This window comes from Procambarus clarkii, chromosome 76 (genome assembly GCF_040958095.1).
Source record: "Procambarus clarkii isolate CNS0578487 chromosome 76, FALCON_Pclarkii_2.0, whole genome shotgun sequence".
Lineage (NCBI taxonomy): Eukaryota > Metazoa > Arthropoda > Malacostraca > Decapoda > Cambaridae > Procambarus > Procambarus clarkii.
Window position 1 is genome coordinate 11198162 of NC_091225.1, and position 21562 is coordinate 11219723.

Sequence of the window (21562 nt, forward strand, 5' to 3'; positions counted from 1 at the left end):
TGTTTTCTTCAGGAAACAATAAAACGTGTTAATGATTAATAATGTATATTAATACACGAAAATTAACATATTTTGGCATAAATATTTTACAGCTAAGATTGAGATTTATAATAGAGTATGAATGAGAGGTTTGGCAGCCATGCGTGGTCACCACCCTTCTCTCTCCATTTCCACCTCCCCTGACAACACCTTCCACCACTGACCCCACCTGCCTCCCCTGACACCGCCTGCCTCCCCTGACCCCACCTGCCTCCCCTGACCCCACCTGCCTCCCCTGACCCCACCTGCCTCCCCTGACCCCACCTGCCTCCCCTGACCCCACCTGCCTCCCCTGACCCCACCTGCCTACCCTGACCCCACCTGCCTCCCCTGACACCGCCTGCCTCTTTCCACCACCTGCCTCCCCTGACCCCACCTGCCTCCCCTGACCCCACCTGCCTCCCCTGACCCCACCTGCCTCCCCTGACCCCACCTGCCTCCCCTGACACCACCTGCCTCCCCTGACCCCACCTGCCTCCCCTGACCCCACCTGCCTCCCCTGACCCCACCTGCCTCCCCTGACACCGCCTGCCTCTTTCCACCACCTGCCTCCCCTGACCCCACCTGCCTCCCCTGACACCGCCTGCCTCTTTCCACCACCTGCCTCCCCTGACACCGCCTGCCTCCCCTGACCCCACCTGCCTCCCCTGACCCCACCTGCCTCCCCTGACCCCACCTGCCTCCCCTGACCCCACCTGCCTCCCCTGACCCCACCTGCCTCTTTCCACCACCTGCCTCCCCTGACCCCACCTGCCTCTTTCCACCACCTGCCTCCCCTGACACCGCCTGCCTCCCCTGACCCCACCTGCCTCCCTTGACCCCACCTGCCTCCCCTGACCCCACCTGCCTCCCCTGACCCCACCTGCCTCCCCTGACCCCACCTGCCTCCCCTGACCCCACCTGCCTCCCCTGACCCCACCTGCCTCCCCTGACCCCACCTGCCTCCCATGACACCGCCTGCCTCCTCTGACACCGCCTGCCTCCCCTGACCCCACCTGCCTCCCCTGACCCCACCTGCCTCCCCTGACCCCACCTGCCTCCCCTGACCCCACCTGCCTCCCCTGACACCACCTGCCTCCCCTGACCCCACCTGCCTCCCCTGACACCGCCTGCCTCCCCTGACACCACCTGCCTCCCCTGACCCCACCTGCCTCCCATGACACCACCTGCCTCCCCTGACCCCATGTGCCTCCCCTGACCCCACCTGCCTCCCCTGACACCGCCTGCCTCCCCTGACCCCACCTGCCTCCCCTGACACCGCCTGCCTCCCCTGACCCCACCTGCCTCCCCTGACACCGCCTGCCTCCCCTGACCCCACCTGCCTCCCCTGACCCCACCTGCCTCCCATGACACCACCTGCCTCCCCTGACCCCACGTGCCTCCCCTGACCCCACCTGCCTCCCCTGACACCGCCTGCCTCCCCTGACCCCACCTGCCTCCCCTGACACCGCCTGCCTCCCCTGACCCCACCTGCCTCCCCTGACCCCACCTGCCTCCCCTGACACCACCTGCCTCCCCTGACACCACCTGCCTCCCCTGACACCGCCTGCCTCCCCTGACCCCACCTGCCTCCCATGACACCACCTGCCTCCCCTGACCCCACGTGCCTCCCCTGACACCACCTGCCTCCCCTGACACCACCTGCCTCCCCTGACACCACCTGCCTCCCCTGACACCACCTGCCTCCCCTGACACCACCTGCCTCCCCTGACACCACCTGCCTCCCCTGACACCACCTGCCTCCCCTGACACCACCTGCCTCCCCTGACACCACCTGCCTCCCCTGACACCGCCTGCCTCCCCTGACACCGCCTGCCTCCCCTGACACCACCACAAATGATGCCAGCCACCTCACCAAGGCCTAACGTTCACACGACCTGTGCTTGTTTTATTGGCCTCCTCAAAATTTATTCTAAATAGGTATTAGTACAGTACGTAGGCTGTTAGAGGAGGGGGGGAGGGATCCAGGAAACAACCCCCCCCTCCCACCCCCCACCTCTCCAATGGCTCAGGGAGCGACCGGCCGGCCACACAATGCCAGCTTTTATCTACACCCCAATTGTATTAAAAATTCTGTGAAAAGGAAATGTGTTCAAACTGTTTAAAATATGTACTGTATATATTACAATTTTCACCATTATTATTGCTCCAATATGACATTTTTCTAATAAAAAGGCTATTTTCAGTGTAGATAATGCGATAATTATCATTAAATTGACTCTTGGCACCTGACGACGAGAGGAGAGCGAGTGGTCTCTGTGGTCAGGTGGAGGAAGGAGGGTGGGGGTGGGGGAGCATGTGTTGCCTCCTGACAACAACTCTCTCACCAATGCCCCCCTGACACCATTTTATCACCATTTTTATCACCATTTCTCCCTAGAAACAATGGGTAGGGATAATAAAACACTACATAACTGTTTACACTCTGGCGAATCATAGTTGATGACAGCCAGCTCTGACGCTCGGCCTCGGTGACCGCTTGGACGAACATTCCTCACTTAATCGAACATTTGTATGTTCCACTGAACATTTGGTACCGAATTCAATTTGTTCGGATCTTCCGGGAATTCGATAGAGCGGGGTTCGTTAGTCTGAGGAAGCACTGTATATCTTTTAACCACTGGACTGCGCAGGCACCTTAATACTTTGGTGTACCCCGCGCGCCACCCCTCAACTGTGCTATTTGGGTCCCAGGGTGTCACGGGAGCACGCGTAAATTCTGAAAAGTGTATACTCTCTTCAACTTTGTCACCTTAATTCTCATCCTACGAGATTAAATTTGGTATCATTGTGTTCGCAATAGAATTCTCTACAGCACTAAATGCATATAAACTCCAAAAGCCCGGCTAATTACCCGCAGCAAACAGACAAAGTGCGAACGCGTTACCCAGGAGCGCGCAAACGCGATAAAATGTTTTCACTATTTTCACTCTGGTCACCTCAATTTTCGTCCTAGGTCTTTCATTTTGGTCTCAATGGGTTCGCAATAGAATTCTCTAGAGGAACATTAGCATATAAAATAAAAAACCTGGTCACGCTCCAACCGCTGACGAGTTGAAGACGGGCCACGCGTTAGCCACGAGTGAGCGCTCAGACGCCTTCCAGCTACACTCCCAATTCCCGCCCTTTTCAAGCCTTTCTTTCGCAATTTTCTTCCTGGAAGGGCCTTGTTCATGATCACTATCCATCGTGGAGTAAGCGTAGATAGTTTCTAAAGCCGCAGTAAGAAATATAGCCACGGAAAATAGCCGAAATGTTCACACGTTTGAGATGCAAGGGGAGGCGACATTGGTCACAACAGTGGAGCGAAAACAATGGGCTCATGGCGTGTGCCAAGCCGCCTGAGGGCCACGAGGCTCAACAAAGAAAATGGGAAGACATCGGCGCACATTTTAAAACCATGTCCCCAAAAAATCAGATAAAAACCTGATTTTTGGCTATTATTTAAAGTGGATGACGCAATGCTGCATCATCCCCGGCATTACCGACAGTAAATGGATGACGCAATGCTGCGTCATGCCCGGGCGAAAGTGTTAAGGCACTGGATCGAGGGTGTGCAGAGTGCCACATGGTTATCCTAGATATATCATAGGATTCAAAACTGGCACACAGCGACTTTGGTACGAGATGGATGCCTGAGGCCTCCAGTGAGTGTCTGCCATTTTGAAAAAATATCCTAGCATGCCCACGGCTGTGGGCAGCCTCAATTTCAAGATAGCACCCATATCTGACGCATCATCAACGAGCTCGCATTCTACGTAAGCAGTGGTGTTGAAAAAACGACTCTCAGATGCCGAAATACAGGACATATTGTTTGATGAAGAACATATTAGTGACATTGAAGACTACAGTCCTGATAATGACCTAACACGGGCATCTGACACTAGTGATATAGACATTGAGGTCGACGATGTCGAGTGTGTGTATAGTACACGTGTCTTGCCCAGCCTCCCACGCCTCCCTAGGTCAACGCCACTAGTGTTACTATCACCATCTGTCATCTGACGTGTCTCTACTGAGTGATAGTATAGGTGATGAGTCATTTTCTGGGCTCAGTGACATAGGCTCAGATACAAGCAGTATTCACGAACTGAGTGAAAGTGGCTATGGTGTTACTAAGCGGGGTTTTGCTGTCCCAGCAACATGCCGAGGCACACTCCAACGTGTCATGCAGCCTGAGGACAAAGACAACAGTGAGCTCTCGACATCAGGTGTTCTTAGTAGGCCTATACTTTGCAAAACAGCTTCATCTCCTGGGGCCAGATTCACGAAGCAGTTACGCAAGTACTTACGAACGTGTACATCTTTCCTCAATCTTTGACGGCTTTGGTTACATTTATTAAAAGTTTTCAAGCAGGAAACTCTCCAATCAGCAGTTGCTATTGTTATCAACAGCCTCGTGGAGCTTCGGAGCTCATTAACTGTTTAATAATTGTAAACAAAGTCGCCAAAGATTGAGAAAAGATGGACAGGTTTGTAAGTGCTTGCGTAACTGCTTCGTGAATATGGCCCCTGGTATATGCAGGTCTAGTACAAGATGACGGAGCTGTGTTGTTGGCACTCGTGCTGGTGGTGCTCATGCTGTTATTGGTTGTGGTGTGTGCTTGTGTGGGAGGATTGTGACAATTTTGTCCCACAAATTCCAGCATTTGATAATACTGATGTTGGTGTGACACCCTTATTCCTCTATACTGATAATAATTTGGCTGAAATTGATTATTTTATGGCATATTTTGATCAGCCATTCATGGACCATCTCGTTGCAGAGACGAACTGATACATTCTGCAACTCGTTGCCTCTGGAATTTTACCTGCCTCTCGAATGACACGTTGGAAAGGCACGACTATTGAGAAAATGTATGTGTTTTTAGCATTGTGCATGATGATGAGGCAAGTAGAAAAACACGTGATCCAGGATTATTTGAACAAAGACAGCCTTGTTCCTACCCCCTCCCTTGTTCAACAGGTACATGTCACGTGATAGGTTCCTGCTGCTTCTCCGGTGCCTGCACTTTGAGAACAATGATAATGAAGACAGGACAGACTGTGGAAGGTGCGGAAGTTATTTAGTGATATGAGAGGAAAGTTCCGCGACTATTTTATACCAGCACAGAATGTTGTGATTGATGAATTGCTAGTTCTCTTCAAGGGATGACTGGCATACAAGCAGTACATACCATCAGAGTGGCACAGGTTTGGACTAATGTTGTTCGTGTTATGTGACTGCAAAACTGGTATTGTCATGGAAATGATATAGTATTCAGGTACGAACATTGACATACCAGGTCAAGATCCACACAGGTTCTCAGGCAGTGTCGTGAAAACACTCATGGACCCATTGCTGAACACGGGGGCATATCCTGTACACTGACAACTACTATACCAGCTCCTTGCTGCCCAGATTACTCCTTGACCACAACACCGGCGTATTTGGTACTGTCAAGGCCCACAGGAGGGAAATGCCAGTGTTTGGCATTGGTATTGCAGTAGGTGAATGCCGTTTTAGAAAGTATGATAAAATGTTATCTGTGCACTGGAAGGACAGACACGAGGTGAATGGTGACAACTAATCACACCAGTGCAATGTTGGACAGTGGCAAAGTGAACTTTTGCAACCTGGTTTATACCTGATTGATACCTGGTTGATGGGGTTCTGGGAGTTCTTCTACTCCCCAAGCCCGGCCCGAGGCCAGACTTGACTTGTGAGAGTTTGGTCCACCAGACTGTTGCTTGGAGCGGCCCTCAGCTCCACATACCCATCACAGCACAGTCAAAAAAGGTGACACCCCTAGGGTCAACACTTGCAGCAGAGGAGCTCCAGCATATTTCAACAATCCTAAGTATTGTAGTACAGGTTGATGGTAGCGAGTGGTGTCCCAGAGAACATAAAGGTATAGTGCTCTTGAAAAATAGGTGAGATAACAGGAAAGTGCTAAGGGAAGTGAAAAATCGGATGAGAAAAAGTTGCTCTAGTGTTTACAGTGCAGAGAAGAACATTCAAGATGGCCACTGGCAAGGGGAAAAAACAAAACAGAGCTTGATTTTGAGGGATTCAATGAAGAAAGCATTGATATAACCAGTCTATACAACAAGTTGGTAAATTTAGATACTATAGTGAACTCTCATGTAGAAATAATTAGTAAATTGAAAGAAAGTAATGACCATTTGAATAGCAAAGTTTTATGTCTTAAGGGTTTAGTGAAAGACTTGCGCAAGGATAAGAATCAATTGGAAACAAATTGCAAAGCCATGGAAGAAGAAAATAAACTCTTAAAAATAGCTTTGGAAGAAGTTAAAGTAAATTTAAACATAAATGACTACAATAGGTTAGGCAAGGAAATTCAACAGGAGAAACAGCTTTTGTCAGCACAGATGGAGGAAGTTACACAGGGAATAGAACAGTGCAAGAAAGATATGCAACTCACTTATGCACAAGTGGCCAAGGAGAAGGAAAAAATTGAAGAAGCAGTAAAAGAAGTCAAACATTGCAGCAACCAAGATAAAACAAACATTAGGCTGGAAGTGAGGAAAGAATTGGCATCTAACCGGAAGTTGGTGCAAAACACAGTTGATCGGAGTAAGTCCCTGATCATTTTTGGCTGCAAAGAAAAGGCGATAACATCTAGGTCAGAAAGAGCTGTAGAAGAAGCTAAAGTAGTAGATAAAATTGTTGGCCTCGTGGAAGGTCTTACAACCATAGAGAATGTGTGCGACTACAGGAGAATAGGCAGGTACGTAAAAGGGAAAGATCGACCTTTGAGGATCACCCTAAATGGTGCCAAACAGATGGAAGAAGTACTAAGGAATGCTAGAAAATTGCAAAGTGATGAGGATGGGAAAGGGTGGTCGTTAAGACGAGATCTTTCAAAAGAAGATAGAGAGAAGCTGAAACTGAACCTCGCCGAGGCAAAACGTTTAAATGAGAGCAGGAATGAAGAAGAAATAAATTCTTTTTCCTACAAAGTGATAGGGGTAGGCAAACCAGTAAAGTGGTACATAAAGGCAAACCAACAAAATCAATAGAGAGAGAGGGGGAGTGAAGAATAAGGAGAGGGGGAACAAGTTTCTGAAGATTGCATACATCAACATAGATGGAGTGAGATCGAAGATACTGGAGTTAAGTGATGTAATACAGCTGCAGACACCAGACATTGTTGCACTCACGGAGACAAAACTTGAAGATGTAATTTTAAATGAGGTCATATTCCCAAGGGGCTACTCAATTTGGAGACGGGACAGAAAAATTAGGAAAGGCGGTGGCGTTGCTGTGCTGGTAAAAGAACACCTAAAGGTGAACGAAATAATGACTGCCAATCCACAAGAAGTTGACATAATAGCACTAGATATCTGCCATGAGGATGATAAACTAATGATAATAAATGCATATAGTCCACCGCCAAGCAGCACATGGTCAAAGGAGGAGCTAGATAGTAAACGTGAAGGTCTTATAACAATAATGAGAGAGATTATAGCGAGAGCGGATAACGATAGATCACGACTGTTGATAGTCGGTGACTTCAACTTGAAATCCATAGACTGGGAAGCATATGAAGCTAAAACAGAAGATTTTTGGACCTGTAAATTTGTAGACCTCATCCTGGAAACATTCTTGTATCAACATGGTAAACAAGCTACGAGGATGAGGGAAGGGGACGTTCCCTCCATGCTAGATTTGATATTTACCAGGAAGGAGGAAGAGATATTTGACATTCAGTACCTTCCTCCCTTGGGTAAAAGTGACCATGTCTTTTTGGGAATAAAGTATGCAATGCATTATAAGCTGGAAGAAAATAAGGAGGTTGAAGCAGTTGAAAAACCAGACTTCAGGAGAGGACATTATGGTGACCTTAGAAATTTTTTTAGTGAGTATAATTGGACAGACTAGATGCTAGGCAAGGAAGTGAATGAGATGTATGTCAAGTTTTGTGAAATATATGATAAAGGCACAAAAAGATTTATACCAAAACAGATGCAGAACTAGGAAACAGGTTTGGTTCAATAGAAATTGCGAGAGGGCTAGAGACCAAAAGACACAAAAATGGAATCAATACAGGAAGAGGCCGAACCCCCAAACATACCAGCGATACAAAGATGCGAGAAACAGCATCCTCTCTCCTCACTACACGGCAGTGAGGAGAGAGGCAGAAAGAGATTTTGAAAAAGGGATTGCAGACAAATGTAAAACAGAACCAGGTCTATTCTATAAATTCATAAACAACAAATTGCAGGTAAAGGATAATATTCAGAGGTTGAAAATGGGAAATAGATTCACGGAAGATGAAAAGGAAATGTGTGAAACACTAAACAAAAAGTTCCAAAGTGTGTTTGTACAAAATGAAATCTTTAGGGAACCAGATACAATAAGAATTCCAGAGAACAACATACCTGTAGAGCACATAGAGGTGTCTAGAGACGAAGTGGAAAAAATGCTCAAGGAGCTCGGTAAGAACAAAGCAGCTGGCCCAGATGGCGTTTCACCATGGGTTCTGAGAGAATGTGCATCTGAGATCAGCATTCCACTTCACCTGATCTTTCAGGCATCCCTGTGTACAGGAATCGTAGCAGACGTGTGGAAACAGGCTAACATAGTTCCAATCTACAAAAGTGGCAGCAGGGAAGACCCCCTCAATTATAGACCTGAATCATTGACAAGTGTAATAGTGAAAGTATTGGAAAAACTAATCAAAACTAAATGGGTAGAACACCTAGAGAGAAATGATATAATATCAGACAGATAGTATGGTTTTCGATCTGGAAGATCCTGTGTATCGAATTTACTCAATTTCTATGATCGAGCCACAGAGATATTACAGGAAAGAGATGGTTGGGTTGACTGCATCTATCTGGACCTGAAAAAGGCTTTCGACAGAGTTCCACATAAGAGGTTGTTCTGGAAACTGGAAAATATTGGAGGGGTGACAGGTAAGCTTCTATCATGGATGAAAAATTTTCTGACTGATAGAAAAATGAGGGCAGTAATCAGAGGCAATGTATCGGAATGGAGAAATGTCACAAGTGGAGTACCACAGGGTTCAGTTCTTGCACCAGTGATGTTTATTGTGTACATAAATGATCTACCAGTTGGTATACAGAATTATATGAACATGTTTGCTGATCATGCTAAGATAATAGGAAGGATAAGAAATTTAGATGATTGTCATGCCCTTCAAGAAGACCTGGACAAAATAAGTATATGGAGCACCACTTGGCAAATGGAATTTAATGTTAATAAATGTCATGTTATGGAATGTGGAATAGGAGAACATAGACCCCACACAACCTATATATTATGTGAGAAATCGTTAAAGAATTCTGATAAAGAAAGAGATCTAGGGGTGGTTCTAGATAGAAAACTATCACCTGAGGACCACATAAAGAATACTGTGCAAGGAGCCTATGCTATGCTTTCTAACTTCAGAATTGCATTTAACCTTTAACATGCTTGGGGTCTAATATCCTGCCATCCGCACAGGCGCATGTCATTTTGAAAAAAAAAAAAATTATTTTTTTTTGCTAATCTGTTAAGTTCTGTTCACTGATCACGGGAAAAAATAAAAAAAAAATTCTATTGTACTTACTTTTGTTGCAATAGAGCCGAGAAGCTCGGTGATGACGTCACAATCTGCATGTTCGCTCATGCAGTACACGCCCGGGAGGTGTTGCGCGCGGTCCTCAAACAGCCAGTTGCCACAAATATATTTTCGCGCTATTTATTTACAATGTCTAAGCGCATTTTATCTAATTTTTTTTCACTAATTGTGTTTCAAATACTGTTTGAACATATTTTGTATCAATAATTGTTGCATATTTGAGTATACACAGGCGCACACAAATGTTTTCAATTACGGCAATATAATATGTCATTACAGTCTATTATATTGTATGTTCTGCTTATATTTGTATATATTTACACACACGCACACGCTATCTGCTTATATGTTTACATATTTACACACTCGCACACGCAATACACACTTTGAAGCACACTTAGAAGATTTCTAGACTGTGGTAGTCATTGAAGCAGTCGACAGCACATAATGGGATACCACACGTTTCACACCATGTTTGCACAAGCTTCCGTTTCTTGTCTCTACGTGTCGTTGTTTTACACACCAAGCAATCACGTTGGGCTATTGCACGCTTCACACCAGGTGGCAATTACTTAAGTTTGTGTGCTAGGAAGCCTTCAGTGTGAGCGAGGCGTGGAGTACCAGCATGCTGCAACAGTGGGTTTATGATGGGCCGCTGAATACCTGGGACATCTTTTGCAAACTTTCCTAATAACTGTATTGCAGCATCAAATACAAAGTCATGGAAAGTGGGCTTACGTCCAGTTCTCACAAGGTACATGTTGAAACAGTTCAGCATGCTCATGTCCACAAGATGGAAGAACACTTTTTTCGTCCACCTACATGTCTTCCGCACACACTCTGCAGTGCCAATCATCATGTCTGATTTATCAATCAACTGCATGTTGATATTATAGTCTAAAACACAGTCTGGCTTATATAGTGGTGCGTTTGTTTTATGGCTCACTTTCCCACTGTTCACCATTGTTCCATCATGAATTGTTGTCAGCAAGTTCACCTCTCTTTTGTCTTTCCACCGAACTGACAGAATGTTATCACTTTTCCTTCTCTGACACTCACCGACTGCAATGTCGTTGTCAAACACAGGCATTTCCCTTCGTTGTGGCTTTACTGTACCAACCAATCCGGTTCTATTTTCTAGCAAGAACCGAGCTAGCAAGGGACTTGTATAGTAATTATCTGTGTATAAAATGTGTCCCTTGTTCATCCACGGAGCCATGATGGTCTTCACTACACTCCCCGAGAATCCATGTTCGTCGTTACCGGGAATGTCTACATCACTAGCCGAGTACAGAATCATGTGTAACACGTATCCTGTCTCACAATCACAAAGAACAAAAAATTTCAGGCCAAATCGGTTTCGTTTTGAGGGGATGTACTGTTTGAATGGAACACGTCCCTTGAAAAGTATGAGAGATTCATCAACCACCAGCTTCTGTGCTGGTATGTAAAAATCTCTGAATTTTCCAATAACATCGTTCATGTAGTGCCTCACTCGCCACAGTCTATCATCAGGTGTTCGGTCCTGAACACTTCCAAAATGTAGACACCTGAGGAGTATCTGAAACCTGTCTCGTGACATATATTTCCCGAATAAAGGTGTTGGTATTGTCTTGTCCTTGCTCCAATAGTCATTTATTGCATGTTTGTGACAGTGCTTCATCAACAAACAGAGTGCCAAAAACACATACATTTCCGCCACTGTGGTATTTTTCCAACGCTGCAGTCGTGAAAATTCTGTGATTTCCCTCTCAATCAGGTAAGCAGCATGCAGGTTCGTTTGGTGTACAATGTATTCCATGAGTGGTTCATCATAGAATGCTGTAAAATATTCCATCTCAGCCATGTCCTCACCTTGATTAGGGAAAAGGTTTGTAATCCCTACATCTTTATCATCAAAGTGAGGAATATTAGGAATAAAATCGTCACCATCACTCCACTCAAGTACACCAGGCGTCCTGCGAGATGCAGAGGAAAGACGGCGAGGAAGCGATGCATACCGGCGACCAGGAGCTGAATACCGTCTGCGAGAAGCACGGCGGCTACGTGCACATGAGGTGGGTGCACGTGAGGTGGATGCACGTGAGGTGGATGCACGTGAGGTGGATGCACGTGAGGTGGATGCACGTGAACATGAGGGTCTTGGTCCCTCATGTGGTGCCATGCAGTGGCGCTTGGCCGGGCGAGATGCTGCTGACGCGACAATTTTTCGCCCAGTTACACCACTGGTACCAGCCACAGGCTCAATAAAACTTTGATCTGAGTCACTAAACCCAGAAAAGGAGTCACCTCCCTCTGACTCGTCACCCTCAAATAGAAAATATCCACAGGAACTGTGAGGTCGTGGTAGAATTGGGGTAGAAAATGGGCGAGGAGGCATGGGAGAGCGTATAGGCCTCGCCATGGCATGGCGGTCATTCTCACTTTCACTGCTGCTGCTACTATCACCCGACAACTGTGTATAATCCTCATCGTTGTCTGAATCGTCAAACACACTCTCTTCACCTTCAGAGAATAATTCGTGGGCTATTTGCTCTGGGGTGAGGGACTGAGTGGTGCGTGCCCGTGAGGCGTTTGACCGTAATTACCTAAGTGTAATTACCTAAGTGTAGTTACAGGATGAGAGCTACGCTCGTGGTGTCCCGTCTTTCCAGCACTCTTTGTCATATAACGCTTTGAAACTACTGACGGTCTTGGCCTCCACCACCTTCTCACTTAACTTGTTCCAACCGTCTACCACTATTTGCGAAGGTGAATTTTCTTATATTTCTTCGGCATCTGTGTTTAGCTAGTTTAAATCTATGACCTCTTGTTCTTGAAGTTCCAGGTCTCAGGAAGTCTTCCCTGTCGATTTTATCAATTCCTGTTACTATTTTGTACGTAGTGATCATATCACCTCTTTTTCTTCTGTCTTCTAGTTTTGGCATATTTAATGCTTCTAACCTCTCCTCGTAGCTCTTGCCCTTCAGTTCTGGGAGCCACTTAGTAGCATGTCTTTGCACCTTTTCCAGTTTGTTGATGTGCTTCTTAAGATATGGGCACCACACAACAGCTGCATATTCTAGCTTTGGCCTAACAAAAGTCATGAACAATTTCTTTAGTATATCGCCATCCATGTATTTAAATGCAATTCTGAAGTTAGAAAGCATAGCATAGGCTCCTTGCACAATATTCTTTATGTGGTCCTCAGGTGATAGTTTTCTATCTAGAACCACTCCTAGATCTCTTTCTTTATCAGAATTCTTTAAAGATTTCTCACATAATATATAGGTTGTGTGGGGTCTATGTTCTCCTATTCCACATTCCATAACATGACATTTATTTACATTAAATTCCATTTGCCAAGTGGTGCTCCATATACTTATTTTGTCCAGGTCTTCTTGAAGGGCATGACAGTCATCTAAATTTCTTATCCTTCCTATTATCTTAGCATCATCAGCAAACATGTTCATATAATTCTGTATGCCAACTGGTAGATCATTTATGTAGACAATAAACATCACTGGTGCAAGAACTGAACCCTGTGGTACTCCACTTGTGACATTCCTCCATTCCGATACATTGCCTCTGATTACTGCCCTCATTTTTCTATCAGTCAGAAAATTTATCATCCATGTTAGAAGCTTATCTGTCACCCCTCCAATATTTTCCAGTTTCCAGAACAACCTCTTATGTGGAACTCTGTCGAAAGCCTTTTTTAGGTCCAGATAGATGCAGTCAACCCAACCATCTCTTTCCTGTAATATCTCTGTGGCTCGATCATAGAAACTGAGTAAATTCGATACACAGGATCTTTCAGATCGAAAACCATACTGTCTGTCTGATATATCATTTCTCTCCAGGTGTTCTACCCATTTAGTTTTGATTAGCTTTTCCAATACTTTCACTATTACACTTGTCAATGATACAGGTCTATAATTGAGGGGGTCTTCCCTGCTGCCACTTTTGTAGATTGGAACTATGTTAGCCTGTTTCCACACGTCTGCTACGATTCCTGTACACAGGGATGCCTGAAAGATCAGGTGAAGTGGAATGCTGAGCTCAGATGCACATTCTCTCAGAACCCATGGTGAAACGCCATCTGGGCCAGCTGCTTTGTTCTTCCCGAGCTCCTTTAGCATATTTTCCACTTCATCTCTAGACACCTCTATCCGCTCTATGTTGTTCTCTGGAATTCTTATTGTGTCTGGTTCTCTGACGATTTCATTTTGTACAAACACACTTTGGAACTTTTCATTTAATGTTTCACACATTTCCTTTTCATTTTCCGTGAATCTGTTTCCCATTTTCAACCTCTGGATATTATCCTTTACCTGCAATTTGTTGTTTATGAATTTGTAGAATAGGCCCAGTTCTGTTTTACATTTATCTGCTATCCCTTTTTCAAAATTTCTTTCTGCCTCTCTCCTTACTGCTGTATAGTTGTTTCTCGCATCTTTGTATCGCTGGTATGTTTGGGGGTTTGGCCTCTTCCTATACTGATTCCATTTTTGTGTCTTTTGGTCTCTTGCCCTCTCACAATTTCTGTCGAACCAATCCTGTTTTCTGGCCCTGCATCTCTGTTTTGGTATGAATGTTTGTGTGCCTTCCTCGTATAGTTTTAAAAATTTGGCATACATTTCATTTACTTCCCTGCCTAGCAACAATTCTGTCCAATTACACTCATTAAAAAAATTTCGAAGTTCCCCATAGTTGCCTCTCCTTAAATCGAGTTTATCAACTGTTTCAATGTCCCCATTTTCTTCTAGATGATATCTTAAAGCATATTTAATGTCTAACAGGACGTGATCACTCTTTCCCAAGGGAGGAAGGTACTGGATGTCAAAAATCTCTTCTTCTTTCCTGGTGAATACTAGATCCAGTACTGACGGTATATCTCCTTCCCTCATTCTTGTGGCTTGCTTTATGTGTTGATACAAGAATGTCTCCAGAATGAGGTTCACAAATCTTCATGTCCAAAAGTCCTCCGTTCTTGCTTCATAGGCCTCCCAGTCTATTGCTCTAAAGTTGAAGTCCCCCAGTATCAACAGTCGTGATTTATCTTTATCTGCTTGTACAATAATATCTCTCATGACCATTATGAGGCCCTCTCGTTTGTCATCCAGTTCTTCCTTTGTCCATGTGTTGCTTGCTGGTGGGCTGTAGGTATTTACAATTATCAGCTTATCATCCTGATTCCAGACCTGCAATGCCATTATGTCAATATCTCGAGGGTTTTCAAATATTAACTCTTTTACCTTCAGGTGTTTTTTCACCAGTACAGCCACTCCTCCTCCCTTCCTAGTTTTCCTGTCACGTCTCCAAACTGAGTAGCCTCTTGGGAATATGACTTCATTTATTATATTTCCTTCAAGTTTCGTCTCTGATAATGCAACAATATCTGGGACCCTAAGCTGGATTATATACCGTGCGCTCGCCATGGTGACTCTCGCTAAACTGAGGCCTCCCATGCCTTCGGATCGTGAGCGGGAATTTTTTTCAAAATGGTCGCTGTTCACTAGAGCCCCTGGGAAGCGTATGGGACCCCCAGCTACACCGCGGGCCATTCAAATCGTGCGCGGTACCCATACACTTCATATGAAGTGAAGCGCAGTTGACTGGTAAAACGATTTACACTTCATATGAAGTGATGCGCACTTTAAGGGTTAAATACATGGATGGCGATATACTAAAGAAATTGTTCATGACTTTTGTTAGGCCAAAGCTAGAATATGCAGCTGTTGTGTGGTGCCCATATCTTAAGAAGCACATCAACAAACTGGAAAAGGTGCAAAGACATGCTACTAAGTGGCTCCCAGAACTGAAGGGTAAGAGCTACGAGGAGAGGTTAGAAGCATTAAACATGCCAAAACTAGAAGACAGAAGAAAAAGAGGTGATATGATCACTACATACAAAATAGTAACAGGAATTGATAAAATCGACAGGGAAGATTTCCCGAGACCTGGCACTTCAAGAATAAGAGGTCATAGATTTAAACTAGCTAAACACAGATGCCGAAGAAATATAAGAAAATTCACCTTCGCAAATAGAGTGGTAGACGGTTGGAACAAGTTAAGTGAGAAGGTGGTGGAGGCCAAGACCGTCAGTAGTTTCAAAGCGTTATATGACAAAGAGTGCTGGGAAGACGGGACACCATGAGCGTAGGTCTCATCCTGTAACTACACTAAGGTAATTACACTTAGGTAATTACAGCCCGGTTGGGCCGATACTCCTTGAAGAACACAATCTAGTTTCCTCTTGAAGATGTCCACGGTTGTTCCTGCAATATTTCTGATGCTCGCTGGTAGGACGTTGAACAACCATGGATCTCTGATGTTCATACAGTGTTCTCTGATTGTGCCCATGGCACCTCTGCTCTTCACTGGTTCTATTCTGCATTTTCTTCCATGTCGTTCACTCCAGTACGTTGTTATTTTACTGTGCAGATTTGGGACCTGTCCCTCCAGTATTTTCCATGTGTATATTATTTGGTATCTCTCTCGTCTCCTTTCTAGTGAGTACATTTGGAGAGCTTTGAGACGATCCCAATAATTTAGGTGCTTTATCTTGTCTATGCGTGCTGTATATGTTCTCTGTATTCCCTCTATTTCAGCAATCTCTCCTGCTCTGAAAGGGAAAGTGAGTACTGAGCAGTACTCAAGATGGGACAACACAAGTGATTTGAAGAGTACAACCATTGTGATGGGATCTCTGGACTTGAAGGTTCTCATAATCCATCCTATCATTTTTCTGGCTGACGCAATACTTGCTTGGTTATGCTCCCTAAACGTTTGGTCGTCGGACATCATTATTCCCAAATCCTTGACATGGTGTTTTCCTACTAGGGGCAGATTTGATTGTGTTTTGTACCCTGTATTATGTTTAAGATCCTCATTTTTGCCGTATCTGAGTACCTGGAATTTATCACCGTTAAACATCATATTATTTTCTGCTGCCCAATTGAAAACTTTGTTAATATCTGTTTGTAGTTTATCAATGTCTTCAGCAGAGGTAATTTTAATGCTGATTTTTGTATCATCTGCAAAGGATGACACGAAGCTGTGACTTGTGTTTTTGTCTATATCTGACATGAGAATAAGGAACAGCAGTAGTGCAAGGACTGTACCTTGAGGTACAGAGCTTTTAACTGTGCTCGGACTCGATTTTACTTGATTGACTGTTGCTCTTTGTGTTCTGTTCGACAGGAAATTGAGTATCCAGCGTCCTACTTTACCAGTTATACCCATTGACCTCATTTTCTGTGTAATCACTCCATGGTCACATCTGTCGAATGCCTTTGCAAAATCTGTGTATACGACATCTGCATTATGTTTTTCTTCTAATGCCTCAGTGATTTTGTCAGTGGTCAAGTAGCTGTGAGAGCCATGATCTTCCTGCTCTAAATCCATGTTGGCCTGGGTTGTGGAGGTCATTGGTTTCCATGAATCTAGTGACCTGACTCCTGATCACTCTCTCAAATACTTTTATTATGTGGAACGTTAGTGCAACTGGTCTATAATTCTTTGTAAATGCTTTGCTACCACCCTTGTGTAGAGGGGCAATGTCTGCTGCTTTCGAGGTCGAAAGCGTGTGGTCGAGCATGCGGCGACACCGAAATGTGTATACCCATGTCAGTTTTCTCACTTTAAATCTCGTGCTATGTCGTTCATTTTGGTATCATTGTGTTTGCAATTAAATTCCTTGAAGGTGTATATGCATATATTGTCCAAAAGTCTGGCGTGACTCCGCTTAGCAAAGCCTAAAGTTACCTATGAACGAGCACCAATTGAAACACCCGCAACCTAATGTGTATACTCGTTCAGTTTGATAACATCAATTTTCCTGTTACATCGCTCGTTTTGGTATCAAATTGTTCGCAATATAAAGGTGCGCATTTTAAAACTAGTTCCATCATAATAGAGCAATAAGTGGAATTTTAAAAAATATTTTAAATTTTGGATGCACATCATCACAAGATTATCTATATCTCTCCAGTGTTCTGACATCAATTTTCGTGTTACATCTTTCATTTTGGTATCAAATTGTTCACAATCTGAAGGTGCGCATTATAAATTAGTCCCATAATAATAGCACAATAAATAGAATTTTAACAAATATTTTAAAATTTGGACCAAAAACGTATTTATAATCTTTCCAGTGTTCTGATATCAATTTTTGTGTTACATCTTTCATTTGGGTATCAAATTGTGCACACTCTAAAGGCGCTCATTTTAATACCACTCCCAGATTGATAGGATAAAATTTAAATTTTTAACAAATATTTTAAAACGTGGACGCTGCTCGCATCATCGACTCTGACTCAAGAGAAAAAATAGTTGACACCATTGGAGTTAGAAGAGTGCGAAAGTGTTAATTTTGGCTGGTGCTTGCCATTTAAGTATATATAATTTAAATTTAGAATGAGGCTCTTAGTCTGTTTATAACAATGGGCCATTAGGCCTTTTGTCATTTTCAATTATTATCTCTTGTGTCGTTTACACCTGCTTTTCACCATTCAGAAAGATACCTACATTTCTTGGGGAAAAACAAGAGAAAATGAATTCCAAATCCAAATGGAGGAGTACAAGAAGCGTCAGCTGTTGGCCGAGATAGAGAAGAAGAAGAAAGACTTGGCTGACCGGGAGGAGGTTATTTTCTTCTTTGACAACAAGGAGAAATTAGAAATGCTGTTAACCGAGAAAAAAGAAAAGTAAGTCAAATATTAGGAACAGTATTATTTTAATTCAATTAACAAATGTATACTGACATACTGTATATGGTTGTTAAACTTGCAGTGGCTTTAGTATACACCACCACATTTTGGAGTCAATTCCAGCTATTTACATCTTTGAGTGGAAACTTTCTGGCATTCTTTCAGCTCTTTTCTGTGGGGAGCCCCTACGGCTCCACGTTGTTGTTGTTATAGATTCAGCTACTCGGAACAGGTCCCAAGTAGCACGGGCTATGGTGAGCCCGTAACTTACCTGGCACAGGAGCGGGGCAAGTAGCACGGGCTATGGTGAGCCCGTAGTGGACTTACCTGGCACGGGAGTGGTGCCGTCTCCTACGGCTCCCCGGAGCTTACTAGGCTTATATGCTAATGTCAGACTTTGGCATCAGTCATGTGTATGGCGTCCTTATCGGCCTACCGGGGACCACGAGCCAGAACCTGGCCCCTTCTAGAGAGGCAAGGGGAGCAATGGCCTATAGAAACCCTCGTGTGGTTGGAAGCATTCTATGTCTGCCATCGACCTGGTTAGGCACCCAGAAAGGTAGGCGTCCCAAAACAAACCCCTATTCTGATGAAAATTGCAACCAAATGCTGAACGAGTGGATAGAACTCCCCAAACAAAACTAGCAAACTAGTATGACGTAGTTGACCAATCCACACACTAGAAAATGACGGGATGATGACATTTCGGTCTGTCCTGGACCATTCACAAGTCGATTGTGATGAGGGAACGAGTTGAAGGCAATAAATAGGCAAGAGAGAGGTGAGGAACAAGGCAAAAGGTATGCAAGGTAAGGTGTAGTAGAGGGGATAGTAACAGCAAAAAGAACAAAGGTAACTGCAGAAGGCCTATTGGCCCATACGAGGCAGCTCTTATTTATAACCACCCAATAAGAAGGGGATAGTAATGGAATAAGAAGAGGATAGCACGGGAACGTAAGAGAAAATAATGGACAGAAAACGAAAAAGGAAGAGAAAGAAAGATGAATGGAAGGGTAAGCTTATGTTTGGTCACGTTTGTTAGAAAGATTACAGCATTTGAGTATATACTGTGAAAGGGAAGAGTCAACAGCAACAAAGCCAGGACTCAAGTTCATGTTGCGTACGTTGTGTATTAGAGCTGATGCAACAAGATGGCGTTTGGGTAGAGGCAGGAAAGATTATTTCTTTTCTGTGGGGAGCCCCTATGGCTCCCTGGAGCTTATCGGGCTAATGTATGTTATATTAGACCGGGACATTGGCTAAGGAGTTCAGACCTACCAGGGACCAGCGCCAGAACCTGGCCCCTTCAGAGAGGTTTCAGGGAGCAATGGCCCTGGAAAACCCCTTGTGGTTGGGGTTTTCCTTATCTGCCATCGACCGGGGTTAGGCACCCAGAAAGGTAGGCATAACAAAACAAACCCCACATGGTAAAAACTAAAACAAAAACCGAACATAGAGGTAGAAACTCCCTACAATCACAAGGAAACAAGCAAACAAGCAAACATCACACTTTACTGCCGCGCTGATTGTCCGCGCAGCCCTCCCCGCCCCGGGAGGGGGAGGGGGGAGCCCTCCTCCTGGAGGAGGCCTGGTCGGCTGCCAAGCTCCAGTTCGTTCACTAATGTCAACCAGGATTGACGCTTCTCTGGCCTCAGTTTCCTAGGCGGTGTTTGCCTTGTGTGGCGTTCACTGCCGTGTGTTGTGTTGTGCGGTGGCCTGGAGTACTTCTTCAGTGCCGGGGCTGCATGTGCTTAGTGGCTGACTTCCCTAACTGCCCTTGCGTAACAGGGTTATCTTCCCTGGGGCGTTCGGGAACCATTCCCGTAGAGGTTCTTGCTGCTCGGCATTTGCCTCGCCCTTGGGGCCAGCTGGGGCATGGGGCCCTTGTTTGGCCTTGGGTAGGGATTGGTATTGTGCTGGTTAGGGTGTCAAGGTGTTGCACAGCCTGCCATCTAAGCGGCGGCTGGTTTCTGTTGCCTCTGGAGACGGTGTACTTTTGCGGGGTTTTTCTTTTGTTTTTAGTTTTTCATGCCTGGTGGGGGTCTGCCTAAGGTGGTTATAGTTCCACTGGTAGTGTTTGGCGGCCCTCTGCTAGTCCCCCGTGATTGTACACGTCTCAGGGGTTTTCAGTGCTATAATCTACCCTCTTGTTATGTTTGGGTTTCTTAACCGGTTAGCAACACCTTGCCCGGGCTTCCCGTAGTTGTTACCCTACGGGCCCTGGAAACCCCTGTCTGGGCTCGGGGGACCATTGAATGTGTCTTCCGGGTTCCAACCCGTCTTGTACGGGATCGTTGGTTGCTGCTTCCTTGTCTCCGGGTAACAGTCGCCATTTTTACCTCCGTCATGCTGCCTGTTGGGTCACTGACACCTTGACCCGAAGTCTTGCGAGTGATTCTCTGCTTGTTCTCCAGTACTCTCCTGATGTTATTACTGTTCAGAGTACAGGCGGCATCCGTGTTGCAAGCTTGGTTAGGTTGCTGCAACATGCTAGGTTGGTTTCCCACTCGACCCCTCACAGTGTTCAAGAGAGAACTGGATAAGCACCTCCAAAGGATACCTGATCAACCAGGCTGTGACTCATACGTCAGGCTGCGAGCAGCCGCGTCCAACAGACTGGTTGATCAGTCCAGCAACCAGGAGGCCTGGTCGACTACCGGGCCGCGGGGACACTAAGCCCCGGAAGCACCTCAAGGTAACCTCAAGGTAACCTCAAGGTAAGGTCGAATGCCCCGTGGCTGCCCCGTTTGGTTAGGTGCTGTTCGCCCCTTTCCCTCCATGTTCCCGGCTCCGGACCGTCTGCGGGTTTCGGGGTCGGGGCGGGGTTTAGTTGCGGCAGAGACTCGGGCGGTTTTCGGGGGCTGCCCTGTTCGGGTTGGGGACGGAGGTTTGAGCCTGTGCCTCCTGCCAAGGCTTCTGGGTCTTACCAGCGGCCCTTTCTTGTTGCCTTTCCCATGGACTCTTGCTTTTCTTTAAGGGCGGAGGGCTTGGAGGACGGCTCTGCCCCAGGGCCTCTGTTGTTGGTTCCCGGGGCTGTGGGGGATGCCTGCTAGCAGTTCTGGGGCGGTTTTGCCCCTGCCAGGGTTTTTCTGCTGTTGGGCGATGTTTTTCGCCCATCCAGTCTGCTAGCTTCCCACATTTGCTGGCGTGTTTTTGTGTATTTAGCGTCAGTCACAGCCCCTGCTGGCGGCCATTTTCGTCTGCCGGTTTCACGGCGTGGCCACCAGGGCGGCGTTGCGG

The 21562-nt window shown here is 45.5% G+C and overlaps 1 protein-coding gene across 1 annotated transcript in view; it reads left to right on the forward strand.

The window, feature by feature from the left end:
• The window catches only part of LOC123771429 (small ribosomal subunit protein mS27), a 190125-nt gene that overhangs the window by 152665 nt on the left and 15898 nt on the right, over nt 1-21562 (forward strand). The window contains exon 8 of the mRNA XM_045763934.2: nt 18129-18319. Within this exon, the coding sequence (XP_045619890.2) occupies nt 18129-18319 (191 nt within the window). The remainder of the gene's footprint in view (nt 1-18128; nt 18320-21562) is intronic.